The sequence below is a fragment of the Pocillopora verrucosa genome, chromosome 8 (assembly GCF_036669915.1).
Source record: "Pocillopora verrucosa isolate sample1 chromosome 8, ASM3666991v2, whole genome shotgun sequence".
Lineage (NCBI taxonomy): Eukaryota > Metazoa > Cnidaria > Anthozoa > Scleractinia > Pocilloporidae > Pocillopora > Pocillopora verrucosa.
In genome coordinates, this window is record NC_089319.1 from 16,323,586 (window position 1) to 16,339,451 (window position 15,866).

The 15,866-nt window shown below is 39.2% G+C and overlaps 1 protein-coding gene across 1 annotated transcript; it reads left to right on the forward strand.

Moving 5' to 3' along the window:
- Window positions 1-4: 4 nt before the first annotated feature.
- On the forward strand, window positions 5-9,773 carry LOC131773203 (TNF receptor-associated factor 6). The gene is made up of 8 exons (XM_059089189.2): window positions 5-304; window positions 1,996-2,053; window positions 2,665-2,772; window positions 4,626-4,787; window positions 6,464-6,538; window positions 7,196-7,273; window positions 7,542-7,840; window positions 8,430-9,773. Exons 1-8 carry the CDS (start codon window positions 66-68, stop codon window positions 8,914-8,916), a joined length of 1,506 nt encoding a protein of 501 aa, XP_058945172.2. The 5' UTR covers window positions 5-65; the 3' UTR covers window positions 8,917-9,773.
- The last annotated feature ends 6,093 nt before the right edge of the window (window positions 9,774-15,866 follow it).

Below are 15,866 nucleotides of genomic sequence, written 5' to 3' on the forward strand. Positions count from 1 at the left end.
AAAAGGAGGAACTTGAGAGCTAACTATTGTCTTGGTTAAGAAGTCTGTTTTGAACCAGTTGTAAAATGTCTCTGTCCTTTTCTTTGGAGGAGAATTATTCTCTTTTGCCACTCAATGATTCATTTGTACCAAATGAGTTAGGTTCACCTTCACGTCATGGACGTGTGAAAGGTTACGACGAAGAGTTTGATCCGCCATTGGAAAGCAAGTACAAATGTACTATTTGTCATCTTGGTCTTCGAAATCCTGTGCAGACGTTCTGCGGCCACAGATTCTGTAGAGAATGCATTTTACATTCAATGAGGTACTATGTGAAATGTAGTTGAAGTTGGGATGTTGTATTAGAATGATTTTAAAATTACAAATAGTCGAATAATACAAGAAAGTAGAAATAACTAATCTTATATACATATTAAATACTTTGAAATCCATTCATGTCATTTGTTTGCTTCGCATCTTAAACGATCAGTTCTCATATTGGATCGATTTTTCAGCAGTTTGTTCGGCAGTCTGAAATTTGATTCTGTGCCGATTTTGATCGATCGATCGCGAACTGAATCAATGTTCCATCGATTGCCTAGAGTTTACAGACCACCCTGGGTACCTGGTAGTGAAATGGCGGATGCGTAAATTCAGTGTGCACTGAAAGAGTACTTTGGAAAATTTTAGGTTTCTTCGCGTATGAGCGATTGTTTGTCATTACTTAAATAGAGACTATATAAGGCTATGACAGTCACAAATGAAAGACAAATGCATTAAGTTATGGTTACGTATATATAACTGAATTATTTGCTCTTATTTTAATCCATGCATTCCGAACTTGATATTTCTCTTTTCCCTCATTAACTATGACACTAAGAAAATGAAGCTAATAAACTAATTGTGTTAGTACAGTGCACCTATGCTCAAGGTTATTCGAAGTCCCTAGATTGGCAAAAGGAAATCAGAACATGGTTGCCAGAAGTATAATTTTAATCGAAGTAATAGCAAGCAATTGTCGTTGAATTTTAACATGGCCTCTCAAGTAATTGCTTGAGAACTAGTTCATAATATTTCATGTGAATAAAGTCTCTATTAGTATAAATCTAGACATCGATAACTGAGAGGTCTGTACTGGGTACAGGCAGGTTATGTGTTAGTCCTTTTCTTCGAATTGAGCAATTTGCTTGGCATAAGAGTCATGGCTTTCGGTAGAAACAAAGGCTATGTTTATATATATGTATGCTATGCTATATATATGTTTTAATTGCGGAATTACTTTAATATATTACTGCTTAGGTATCTGTGCGTGTGTTATTAGTAATCAAGCCAACAAGCAGGCCACAAGTTATTTCTAGCTTCTAAGAAAGTTTTAGTTTTCCTCTCACCCACACCATTGACAGTTTTGATTGTTTCTTTATTTCATTGGTGTTTGTAATTTATTCCTGGTTACTGGATCATTGTTATAGTATGTTCATTAAATATCTTTTATGTAGTAGTCAAGTGTGCTTTTTAGGTAGGATATATATATGCATTAAATAAACTGTCAAGTCCCAAAACTAGCCTCTGTGTGTTGTGTTGTTTAGGCTGATGTTATCTCCCTTTAATTCGAGGTAATAAAATTGAAAATGTTACAGCTTGCTTATTGTATACTTGACCACTGAAGACAGGTTGCCTCTTTGGTGACTCTTACTGAAAAAGTTTTTTCTACATGCCATAGTGACCAAAATGGTTGCAGCTTAGTTATTTATTCACTTATTTTGTGCAATTATCAATATAAGATTTTCAACTGCCTATTATAATATTAAAGTTTAAACTATACCAAAATATTAAACCGCTCTAGCAATACAGTACTGAACTAGAGGACAGACTCATGAATGATAACAGTGATGGGTCATGTAGCATGCTAGGCACTTCACTCAAAACCTGTCACTAAGCAGCTAGGTAGTGAGAAATGCAGCCCATAAGATTGTAACATTTGATTTATTTATTCATATCCTTCATTACTTGTTTTAGGGATAGCCATGGTGACTCACTTTGCCCTTTGGATAGAACACCTTTGTCAGAATCACAGGTAAAGCACTTTTCTCTTAATTCTTAAACCCTAAGTGACAAGCTTCCAATTTCTCCTTACAATATCACCCCAGAATCATACATTAAGTTCACAAGAATAAAGGAAATGATCACCAACTAGAGATGTTCTTGATTGCTGAACAGATTCTCTTTACCTACACCACAGTTATAAAATATATGGAGAGCAATATGGATAATTACATATACTGATGTTGGTGTAATGGGTTGAACATTTAACTCTGAAGATCTAAATAATTATTCTCCACACTGGTTATAATTCATCACTTACACTTTTTGAAGTAAAATTTGGTGGTTAATCAAGCAATATGTAGTTGATCAATTTTCCACTTCTTGTCACCTTTTCTACTTGAAAATGTATGGATGTTGTGAAGAGAAATTCCTAGTAGTGAAAAGGCCAAGTTGAATATGAAAAGCATTGAAATTTAGACAGTATATTTTGCATTTTTAGTCAAATTTCTTGTCTGGTACACGATGATGAGATAAACATTAATTAATATGAAACATCATGTGGTAATTATGACTTAATTAGCCTAAATTGGTAAATTGTAACAAAACTTTTAAGTCAATTTTGTTTTCATCTTTATTCCTTAGTTTTACCCAGACAAATTTGTGGAGCGCGAAATTTTGGAATTTGAAGTATTATGTCAAGCCAAGAAACAATCTGGGTGTCTATGGAAAGGTCCCCTTTCAACATTAGAGGTATGAACAGAGTGTGCTTGTGCACTCAAATTTTATGGTAATTTGTTATTATTATCTGAGTTGATAATGTAAAAAAGCCACTGTTAAGAGTTTCCAAGCTGATGTCTCGAAGGTTAGCCTTTCGTCAGAGCAAATGAGGAAGGGCTAACAGCAAAATACCAGCTTTGAAACTCTTAAAGTTGGCCCGTTTATGTCATTAACTCAGTTGCTAATATTAAATTACCTTGTTATACTCTCCCACCAATGCAGCACCCACCAAAGCTTATCCCTTTACTCAATGATATTTTTAGCTCTGCTTGGGTGGCAGAAGATGTAAGTTGTTTCCAGTTAAATTCAGAAAAATGTTATAAACACTTTGAAGTGAATGTGACAGGGCATTTATGTACTGACCAATCACAAAAAATTGTAAGACATACATGCAAACCTCAAAGCCACAGACTAATTGAAAGGCTCAGAGCAAGAATGATCCCTTGATTTTTCGGCCATTTTTGAAAGTGTTCAGAAGTAGTTGAATTTTGGCATGTGGACTAAGTTTTACTCGATATACACTGTTTTGTTTTTTTTTTTCGCTGGTTTGCGCTTTGTTTTCGAGAAATAACGTATGCAAAAAAACCTTGAATTTCGTAGCGGCTTTCATTGAATGAAGCCGAAACAAAAGAAGCCTTTTGTTTCATCAAAACAATACAGCCCCCGAGAACTTGCATATTCATAACCAGCTTAAAGAAAGAGCATGTTTTTTGTTTTGAGTTTAAAACACCGTTTAGCAAACATAAAATATCCTTGAACAAACTCGCGCTACGGCAGAATTGAAGACAAAACCAAAGATACGTTGACATAGCCAAAAGTTTATACGAAAACGCTCCTGTTGAACGCTTACGCGAAGGAGTGCCGCAGTTTTATTTGGCGATAAAATTTAAGTCGTGTAATCGAATGTTCTCGTAGCACAGTCGGTTAGGTTATTACCTCTGATGTTTATTAAAGGCTTATTCATTGAGATGCAGAAACAATATTTTGCAATGAATTCTGATATTTATGGTTTTCCTAGTTTCACAGACTGAAAGTAATTGACTGAAGACACTCTAAGAATCAAACAGTAATACACAATTTTACAACTCATATGTCAGAAACCATGGGCAATAGTTTTGTTGTTATGTTGCACTAAGAGACTGGAAATAGGTGAATATAAGAAACTGGAAACTCATGAGAAGGATCTTTGGTCTATTAGAGAAAAAGGTTGTCTTATATGCTCAGCTTATGTTGAACTGCAGATGTGATAACAGAGAAATGTTCTTCTAGATCATTGAAAAGTTAATTTATTAGGAAACATGTGTTGGCACTTTTTCAACATCATGTTTATCTCTGAATGATCTCATGCAATGAGTAGCATCACGAGGTACATGTATGTTGAATTATCAGGTAATAGCACCTGTCCAGTTTGATATTGTCTAGATTTAGATTAGTGACCATGAAAGACTGCAGGTTGACTGGACTTACATAGATACCAAACCTCACTAAAAAACACATTCACAGCCAAAAAACAAACAAACAAAAAATTAAAAGATTGATTTAACAGCAAATGCCTTAAGCTTTTCCCTTTTGTAGCTAGTTTATAAATGTTATTATGTTTAATATCTGAGTATGAGTATAATGAAGAAAGGATAACAAAAGGTATTAAAACAGATCAACCTCTCCTGGCTTCCTGAAGTACTGTATAAGAGGAAAATGCCCTCGATTTGAAAGTTTTTAATTCTCAAAAGTTTTCACTTCAGCCCTTGAAACTCAAGGGATTTATTCTCTGATATATCAGTGGCTACATAGGATTAGTGTACTTCTCTCAATTTTCTGCTTGACAGGATCACTTAAGTGGATGCCAATTTGTTGTTGTGAACTGTAAACACAACTGTGGCAAACAGCTACAAAGGAGAGACATCCACCAACACATGGAAGCTGAGTGCTTGTACAGGAAAACTCCATGCGAACATTGTGAGGATCCAGTTTTATGGAACGAAGTTGAGGCAAGCCTCTAAGTTATAAAAGTGACCCAAAGAAAAAATTAACTTTTCTTGTCAAGTACTTTAATTATAATAATGAACTTCACTATGTGAAATTGAAATTTGTGGCAACAGAATGAACGACTCCACAAAAAAACATCTACTTTAACTCCTCGGTAATTGTGAAGAAGAGCTCCCCAAAAAACCTGTCGGCCGACTGTCGGTCAACTGTCGGCTGACAGGTTACCGATAGTCTACCGACAGCTAACCAACAGGTTACTGATAGGTTAAGAAAAAAGAAAAATTGTGTTAAAAACGAACAGTTAACGTGACATAACAATCCGTAATGGTGATGTATGACTCGACAGACTTCACCTACTTACCGATCGACGGCAAAGTTGAAAGTATGTAAAGAAACGTTTCTTCCAAAATGTTGTTATCAGATGCGTATAGGATATATCACTTGCATAATTTACAACACACCAGACAATCTATGAATCGCATTGGAAGATAATTTAATCGAAAACTCGGCCAAAAACTCTGATAACCATAAGCTACGTATCAATACAAACACTTTCGTTCAAATTGCCCAACAATGCAACGCTGCCTCTTATAGTATATTATGTATGTATCAATGATGTTTACCTAGTGCATTTGTGTTGCTAACATCATCCTCTATCTTGCAGGTTTGGGATGAATTGCTATTTCCAATTTCAAGTTTAATAAATGATACAACTGTGAATCTTTTTACTCGTTATGTTAAGTAATAAATTACTATACGCAACAATTCCATAATTAGACCTGGATGCGTGATGCGATAATTGATTTAGGCGCGCGCCGCTAAAATCACGATTCTACAAGTGAAGTATCTTGTATATTTCACCACTCACAAAACGGCTCCTTTAGGAGCCACCAAATCTTGAAAGTCAATTGTCAACGTATTACACATGTTGTATCAAGCGAAAACTGAGAGAAAACATTAAGGTTTGTGTTAACGTTTCACGGACAAGCTACCGACAAGCTACCGACAGGTTACCGACACGTTACCAACAGTCGGCCGACTGTCGGCCAACTGTCGGTCCACTGTCGGCCAACAGGTAGCCTATATTTCGGGCAAAACCTGTCGGCCGTCTGTCGGCTGACAAACGGCCGACAGTCGGCCGACAGGTTTTTTGGGGAGCTCTTCTTCACAATTACCAACTCCTCAACAGTAACATGATGTTGGTTAAAACTAAAATAACAAACAATAACAATTAAGTTACACAGTATATGATATAAAGAAATTACAAAACAGGACAGAAAGAGGACTATAGAGCAGTTACATAGTTACCACCACAGAAAAGACCAATATTGATACTGCAAATGCTAGGGCCAAAAAAAAAGAAAAGGAAAAAGACTAGCAAAAATGGTGGTATGTTATTGAACTACGCTTAGTGCAAAAAACACAAAGAGAGGCATATTGCTGATATATATATTTATATCCATAAATTATGCTAGGTGGCAATATGGTGGTGATAAGGTGGCAATGAAAACGATAAAAAGAAAAAGGTGCTAATGAAGTAGTTACCTCCTGTTAAGAAAAGCAGGATATGCTTGAGCGACATCAGAGCCACTTGGTTCAAGCACAGACTTATTCCTCTAAGTTGGTGATGTCAATTTTTTTTTACCTAATCATGATTTGAAGTGACTGTTCTTTTCAGAAACATTTTGAAAACTGCTCCAAGTATCCTCAGCAATGTGAAAAATGTAAAGAGGAGGGCATTAAAAGAGACAAGGTAACAATTTTATGTAGCAATTTTTTATGTAGGGAATTTTATGGATCAATTTATAATCCCCTAACTTATATTTTTCTTCGTTCTTGTTACTTGTCTGCTGGATATTGTAAGGGGAAATTCTGTCTTAGTCACTCATGGGAGTTAAAGGTTTAAGGGGTCACAGTCACTCTTTCCTGAGTCCCATTGGTCTGTTTGTATTGTCTAACACCTGTATTGAATGGTCAATTAAAGCAGAACCACTCAACTAAAACTAAGAATGATCTTTCAAGTTATTTTAAATTTGTGTTTCTGTCCCAAAATGAAATTAAGTTACTGTAGTATTTTTGAGCAAGATTCTCTAAACTAAGTGGTCAGTTATGCCATAAAGTGGTGCTGTTTATTGTTTTTTATAATGGGCCTTATCTGTGGAACCTGTATTACACAGTTATCCTGACATTCCGTGTGTGTGACCACTCAATAAAGGTTTCAGTGGTATCAACACATGAAATTACAGCTTAAAATGTAGTAGAAAATGGGACTGAATCTATGGGCTGGTTATTTAAACAGAGTTAGCTGCTGGTTAAAGAAACAGCATCCCTAACAATCCTCAATTTAGCTGAATCTTTCAGCAGAATGCTTTATTGTTATGTATTTGTTGGTACTTTTTTTCTTAATTAGATGAAATTCCACTTGGAACACAATTGCCCAAAAGTGAAGATAGAATGTCCCTTTAACCTTGTTGGGTGTGCATTTGAGGTAACAAAACAGTACTTAACTAGCAGTTATTTAATATTTTGAAGTTGTATACATGTAAGTTTCACTGTAAAAGCCAAGTTCTTTTAGAAATTGCATTGATATCATTACCCAAACAGTTCAATTTAAATGCCCTTTGCACTTGCCGATGTTGTCATTTTTTCCTTGTTAGTTTACCTGATTACCTGAAATTCTCCCAGGAGCCTGAAAAATTATAATTCTTGAGTTCATACATAGTTAGACTAATTAAGTCTTCTCTATTTTTTTGTAGGGCTTACGATCTGATATTGGAAAACACCTTGCTAATGAGCATTTTCATGAAATCATGGATTTAATGAAAATTGTAGTGAGCTATCAAATGGAAGTCACAAGAAAAGATTCAAACCAAATAGAAGTCAAATCCAAGGGTGAAAATGAATCTCTTGTTGACAGAAAAGAAAAACAGATTGAGCAGTTAGAAAGTGAGGTTGGTGCCCTCAAACAAATTGTTTGTGAGCTTTCCAGCCACATGAACTGTTTAGAGCTCCAGCAAAAGAAAATGCACAGCTTGGTGCTTAAACAGGAAATCAAGTAAGTGTCCTGTTTTGCTCTCTTTTAAAAATGTTGTCAATTAACAGGTTTGTAATTCAGTTGTGTTTCTAAGTTGAGTGGAGCTAAATGTTCAAACTCTCAATCTCTTACACTCTGCATCGTATATCCCATCCTTATGCCTCTTCAATCTTTGACACAGTGTTGACAGCTTTATTGGCTCTGTCAGCAGGCTTGTCAAAAAGAGCATGAGTAACCAGACTGTGATACAAAGTAGGCAGCACTTAATACTTTATTTCCATCAATGTCATGCTTCCTTATTAAAAATTGAGCCACAAGCATTCAAAAAAGTTGTTGCATTTGTCAGAGTGGATGGTAAAATGCGGAGGTTGCCAGCTTATTTTGTCAACCCTGTCTATGGACAGTTATGTGATGGTCACCAAAATGTGATTTATTCCTGCTGTTTCTAATTAGTTATTAGATTTATGAGTGTTAAGACCTGTAAAACATAAAATAATGAGAACCAACTCTCAATAAGTGCCAGGAAATGAACTTAATTTTCCCCCCCCCCCCAAAAAAAAAAATTTGAACTGCTTAAATGATGATAATCTTCCTATTCCTGAAATGATAGGTTACATCAGGGAGAAGGGCATTCGTGTGATGGAATGTACCTCTGGAAGATAGAAAACATTGCCAAATGTCACCAGGATGCTGTCAGTGGAGCAAGTACAGTGATGTATAGTCCAGGTTTTTACACCAGTCCATATGGGTACAAATTGTGCTTGAGGATTAACTTAAATGGTTTGGAGAATGGAGATGGTTCATATGTGGCTTTGTTTGTTCATGTGATGAGAGGTGATTTTGATGAGCACTTGGAATGGCCATTTTCAAAGGGTTTTAAGTTATCTATTAAGGATCAGTCTGATGTTGTGGAGTCCCGACACCATATCACAAAAAAAGTGGTGGCTGAGCCTGAACTGAGTGCATTTCAGAAACCTGTGGCTCCATTCAATACAATTGGTTTTGGTTACCCAGACTTTGCACCAACTGAGATTATTAATCAACCACAGTACACCAAGAAAAATACTTTGTTGGTGAAGTTTAAGATTACTGGTTAGCCTAGTCTGGTGCCTCTGTGACTAGCCTTGGAAAATTATGAACATTTAATTTTATGAAGAAAGATTCTGCAGGAACTGCAATTCATATTGCTATCAAATAGTAGAATATATAATTTTCCATACAAACTAAAAATTTGATTACTCAGAATTTAAACACTGAGCTGGTTATTGATAGGTTTTACAAAACGTTTTTGAAGTGGCAAGTCACTTTAAATAATATTTGTATATGTGTATGCTGTTTTTCACTTATTTATCAAATGTACAGGAAATCATGCAGTATCTTTTTGTACATAGTGTAAAAAGTATATTGCATGTAAACATTTATTAAATGTTTTACATAGAGTACCAGTATTTGTAAAATGTAAAGTGGTTACAACTGAAAAAAAGTAGTATTTGAACAAGAAATGTTGCAAAAATTGTTTAATTTTGTTGTTTATGTAAGAGTCAAAGGTTTTCCTTGCTGCCTATACTGAAGGTGGGTTAATTCACTACATATATTCAAAACTATGAGCCAAGTCGTTAATTATTCCTTCAAATTATCACTACTGTTCATTGTAAATGGCCAGGCATATCAAAGAAGATTCTTTAATTATTAGCCTTGTCATGCTAGACACATATCCCAACCAGATACTTTCCCTTCTGGTAGCGAAACTGTTTAACCTGAAACACATTGTAGAGAGCAGTAAAAATAGTGTCTTTCCTTCATGAAGTGCATCACCAGTTTCCATATTTAGCTTAACCATTGCAACCTAAGGCTATATTGCATTAAAAAGAACAGTGACCAAAACAAGGGGAACAGAGGTTCATTTAGAGGGTCAGATACCAAAGTCCTTTGACAATAAAGGTCCACCTGTGACAAGCACACTGTGTTAGGGTGGTGTTCTCAGTTTGCTTGTGTTCCCATTAAATTTGAAAAGATCATGAGCTAATGGGGTGTAAGCAGTAAGCATGTAATTAACCTCCATGAAGATGCAAAGAGATTGACAGTTTGTGAAATAAAGTACTCATTGTCGTGATATTGCGTTACACGGTCACGCCACTGGGCCGATGAACATCTTTATATTTAGAAGACTAGGGAGACAACGAATACACACGTGGCGGCAGTCGAGTTCGCACAATAAACAACCCTTTTGAGTTCACAGAATCGTGACATGGTGTCAGGAGTGGGATCTGTTCACCCCTAAAGATGACAGAAGCAGCTGAAGCATCCATAGTTGTGCCACCAGCGCCGACTCAAGTTTTTATTCCCCCGTCAAATTTGCCCCCGCCGAAAGCGCTTAATTTTGACGACAATTTAGCCACCGCATGGAAATCGTGGAAAGCAGCGTGGCAGCGCTACGAAATCGCTACTGGTGTATATAAACAAGAGGGCATAGTTCGTGTGTCGACATTACTAAGCATTATAGGCGAGGATGGCGTCAGAGCCCACGATACCTTTATTTGGAACGAAGACGAAAACGCAGACGACATTTCACAAGTCCTGAAGAAGTTCGACGAATTCTGCATTCCTAGGACACAGGTCATATATGAACGCTATAGGTTCAACAACCGAAACCAGGAACCAGGCGAAAACATCTCGACGTATCTTACGGAGCTTCGAACGATCGCAAAAAACTGTGCACACGATACAATCACACCAGATGAAATTTTGCGTGACCGCCTCGTGCTAGGCATACGGGATGATCGCGTCCGCGAGAGACTTCTCCGTTTGAATGATTTATCTCTCCTACAAGCAGTTGACATTATTAAGTCGTCAGAACAGACCCAACAGCAAGTAAAGCTAATGGCTGGAGGAGACACTGCAGTTCATGCGTTACGGAAGGCGGGATCGGCAGAAAAACCTGAAGAAGAACGACAACTTAAGTCACAAGCATTTAGAAGACCGTCTAAAGAATGTGGAAATTGCGGAATGGTGCATGGACGTCATTGTCCCGCGTATGGAAGAACATGTTTTAACTGTGGGAGTATGAATCATTTTGCGAATAAATGTCGCGCTAATCCCCGAGGAGTGAAAAGTAGAGTTTCGGCGGTCCACGAAGCCGTCGACATGGGAAACGACCCCTACTACATTGGTGCTACTACTAGTAAGAGCAAAGGCCAGAAAAAATGGCAGTGGTCAAACTCCACATTTATGGGCCAGATCCCAAGACAGAAGTCCAGTTTCAAATAGATACTGGGTCGCAGTGCGACATTCTCCCGGCCCAATTATACAAGCAAATCACTGGGGACACCCTCCTTCATCGCCTCAAACCATGCCAAAAGGAAATAGTCTCGTACACAGGGGATCGCCGCAAAATTGCTGGTAAAGCTACCCTGCCTGTGTGGTCCCGTGGACAGCGGAGGTCAATGGAGTTTAACATCTTAGACGGAGACTATCAACCGATTTTATCATTGAACACCAGCCTCAATCTTGGCTTTGTGAGTTTGAATAATTGTGACGTCCTAGCATTACACGTCAAGTGTCCCAAAGCCTCCTTGCTCGAAGAGTATGAGGACGTATTCGACGGATTAGAGGCCCTACCGGGAACATACAAAATAGCCATAGACGAACAGGCGCAACCAGTTGTCCACGCACCGAGGCGAGTGCCAGTAGCCTTGCGTCCATGCATCAAAAACAAGCTGGACGAACTTGTTGATCGTAAAGTTATTATTCCAGTAACAGAACCGACGCAGTGGGTATCCAGCATGTTGGCCATAGTGAAGCCAAACAAAGTACGCATCTGTATTGACCCGAGAGATTTAAATCGTGCCATTCGGCGAGAGCATTACCAGTTGCCGACTATCGATGAAGTGGCCTCCCGCTTAACAGGTGCCAAGAAATTTACTCTTTGTGACGCCAAGGATGGTTTCCACCAAATCCTCTTAGACGATGCTTCTAGTTTCCTGACAACGTTCAATACGCCTTTTGGGCGTTATAGATGGGCCCGCATGCCTTTTGGTATCTCAAGTGCGCCTGAAGTTTGGCAGCGACGCATGCATGAATTCGTAGAAAATTTAGAAGGAGTTGAAGTTATCGCTGACGACTTCCTCATCGCTGGATTTGGCGAAACTGACGCAGAGGTCAACTCGAGCCTTGAAAAGAACGAACGTGCGTTCTTCAAGAAATGCCGGGAGTGGAACCTCAAGCTCAACAAACTCAAGCTGAAAAGATCTCAAACCGAAGTGCGTTTCATGGGCCACCTCTTGACTCCTGATGGTCTAAAGGCAGACCCAGCCAAAGTTGAAGCTATTTTGGATATGCCACCGCCGACTGATGTGAAAGGCCTGAAGAGGTTTTTGGGGATGGTCAATTATCTGGCCAAATTCTTGCCACTCCTGTCCGACATGACAGAACCTTTGCGAAGGCTTGAGGACAAGGACGTCGAGTGGTGTTGGCTTGCACAGCATGAGAAAGCATTTACCACAGTCAAAGAATACTTGGCCAAGGCCCCGGTACTGAAATACTATGATGTTACTGAAGAAGTGACAATCCAATGCGATGCCAGCATAACGGGTCTAGGTGCAGTACTGATGCAAAAGGGTCAGCCCGTTGCCTTTGCCTCGCGAGCTCTGACCGACACCGAAACGCGTTACGCTCAAATCGAGAAAGAGCTCCTCGCCATAGTGTGGTCAACCGACAAGTTCAATCAATACATACTGGGACGCGAAGTTGTACACATCGAGTCTGACCACGAACCACTAAGGGCAGTTTTTACCAAGCCAATACACAACTCACCGAAGAGACTCCAGAGAATGCTGATGGCCCTTCAGAATTACTCCCTGGATGTGCAGTATAAAAAAGGGGAACTTATGTGGGTATCAGATGCACTGAGTCGAGCATACCGCAACACCACCGAAGCCTCCAAGCACGATACAAGTCTGATCTGTACACTTGCCGAGATAGATCATTCAGAAAACCTCTCGATTGCACCATACAGGCTCGCTGAATTCAGAAACGAGATTGCCAGGGACCCAGTGATGCAAAAGCTAATCGGAGCAATCAAGGGTGAATGGCCAGTGTCAAGGAAGTCCTGTACCCCTGAGCTGACGCCTTACTATGACAAACGAAGTGAGCTTATAGAAGACAAGGGACTAGTATTCCTGGGGGAGCGATTGCTGGTACCCCCTTCCCTGAGAAAAGAAATGTTGAAGCAAATTCACCGATCACATATTGGAATCGAAGGGTGTTTACGTCGCGCTAGGGAGGTCCTCTATTGGCCCCTCATGAATTCGGAAGTAAAGGACTTTGTTTCCAAATGCTCAATCTGCCAGTCGTACCAGCCAGATCAGTGCCGCGAGGAATTGCAACCGTATCCGATCCCGTCGCGTCCCTGGTCGATGCTAGGTGCCGATTTTTTTTACCTTGGGCAACAACATTTCTTTGTCCTAGTCGACTACTGGAGTGGGTTCTTTGAAGTCCAGGAGGTTAAGGTGGCCACATCTGCTAGCGTGATAGCTGCGTGTAAAGTACAATTCGCCCGCCATGGGATACCAGACGTGCTTATTACCGACAACGGACCTCAGTTTACGTCATCGGTGTTCAGTGCATTCGTGAGAGAATGGCAGTTTGAACATAGAACTTTGAGCCCCCGTTACCCCCAGTCAAATGGCCGCGCCGAGAATGCCGTGAAGACCTGCAAGAACTTGATGACGAAAGCGAAAGCGGATGGGCAAGACCCGCTGTTAGCCCTTCTTGATTGGCGCAACACCCCAACAGAGGGTCTAGGAACATCACCCGTACAGAGACTGATGGGACGCCGCACACGCACTTTCTTACCAACCCATGAAACGCTCCTGCGGCAGCCATCACACCAGGAAACAGCCTCCAAATTAGCTGAGCGCAAGAAAAGACAAGCTCAACAATACAACAAAAAGTTTCGCCCTTTAGAGGCACTAAAGTGTGGACAGGCCATCAGGATGCGGCTTCCCGGAAGGGAGGAATGGAGTCTGGGGACCTGCATGAAAGCCTTGGGGAACAGGTCTTATGAAGTTGAAGTTTGCGGCAGGCGATACCGACGCAACCGTCGGCAACTGCGCCTGACCCCGGAAACAGCACCACCTATGAGTCTGGTAGAACTAACTCCGCCCGAGTCTACCCTCAAACCGGCGCCAAATCTGACAGAGCCAGGACCTCCTCCACCGGAGTTCCATGGCGAGACCAAAACAGAGAGAATGCCACCTGAACATGAGATGGGAACTGAGCTTGAGCCACAAAGGATTGAAACTCGTCGATCAGAACGCAGACGTCGACCGCCTTTATGGCATCAGGATTACCATATGAACTGAACATTGAATGATTGAGCCGCTAAATAGTCGTTGGGTCTGTTTCTATCTTTTTATGATTTCAATGAAGAACAATGTTTTATCGATTTTATGTGATTTGAACAGTGATCGAAACCGAACATTAAGTATTAATTAACTTTTGAAGATAAACTTTGTAAAAAGGGGAAGATGTCGTGATATTGCGTTACACGGTCACGCCACTGGGCCGATGAACATCTTTATATTTAGAAGACTAGGGAGACAACGAATACACACGTGGCGGCAGTCGAGTTCGCACAATAAACAACCCTTTTGAGTTCACAGAATCGTGACACTCATGATGCTCATTTACCACAAGAAATAGTATAACCAAAGTTCCTTTACATGCATTGTCCATACATTGTCCCAGTATGCCTGTGTTCCAAAATTTGGTTATAAAAGTCGTTAACAAAGAGGGTGAAGTGGTGAGGAATACAACCTGATAGAAAAGTAAGTTGACAGTTCGTACATTGACTCTTAGAGAGTTTTTGTGGAATCTTATTTTCATGCTACTTAGTATTGTTCCTTTTAATTCTCATCCAAAGCAAATAACTAAAAACAGTATTCTTAGAAAGGAAAGATCATAGCTCAAAAATCTTTCTTTCTATTTATATCTCAATGGATTTTTTTTTCCTTCACCAACTGAAAATCATATAGGTTGGCAGATAGATGTGATCATACAAGTTTGTTCTAAAGCAAAGGACATGACTTTGAGTGAGATGACTTTAGGGACTACTTGACCGGTTACCAACAGAGTAACTCAATAAGAACATGACATGACACTTTTCTGTTAGGTGGGTTGTGCATTTTGCCTTAATTTTTTTCAGGACTCAGCTCCTAGACAATAAAGGAGACTTTGTGTGCATCATGCTCATTAATTGCCTAAATGAAATTGGATGAAAACAATTTAATACATAAAAAGACCAAAGTGCATAAAATGATAGAGAGGCCTAATGTTACAGTTTATACCATGTGTGATTGCTGAAAATATCACCTTCAGTGCAAGTGAACAAATTTTTATCGAGTTCAGGCCCAAACCTAATACTGCGAATCGCTTCCATTATTTATGATCTGAAGTAAAACAACAAAGTGATTAAATTCAATTCAACTTTTCGTTATGTAGACTTGGTCGATCAGAATTGACAAAAATAATCGTGTGCTTTTCTGACAAAATGAAAGTTGTGAAATTCATTGCTGTATGTCTTTAATTTCAATCTGTCACAAAAACTTGCGGTCACATGAAATATGTTCTGATGTATTTTCGCTCCGAGGCAGAAAACTTACATGTAAAGGCTAAGTTTGCTGTCAGATGCAAGCGAGAGAAAATTCTGTTCACAAAGATCATTTTGTCACAATACAAATATTTATTGAGCAACTGTGAGGTAAAACGTGGAATTTGGCTTGAGCAGGCAAGGACAGATTTGGATTGCAGGATCTAAATTTGACAAATTTTGCAAACGGAAATTCTATAAACGCAAGATACTACCGGTACCTTGTGCTGTTTTTGTAGATTTAATATCCGTTTATTATTATTCTGCCGAGTTAGATGGTTACCATAGCTTTGATGTTGGTCATTGGTAGGCTCCAAAATCTCGGTTCGGTACTACTCGGGTAAGGTTGGCTTGCTCGAGGCCTGGACTCGTGTAGATTTAGTTGTAAACACGCAACGT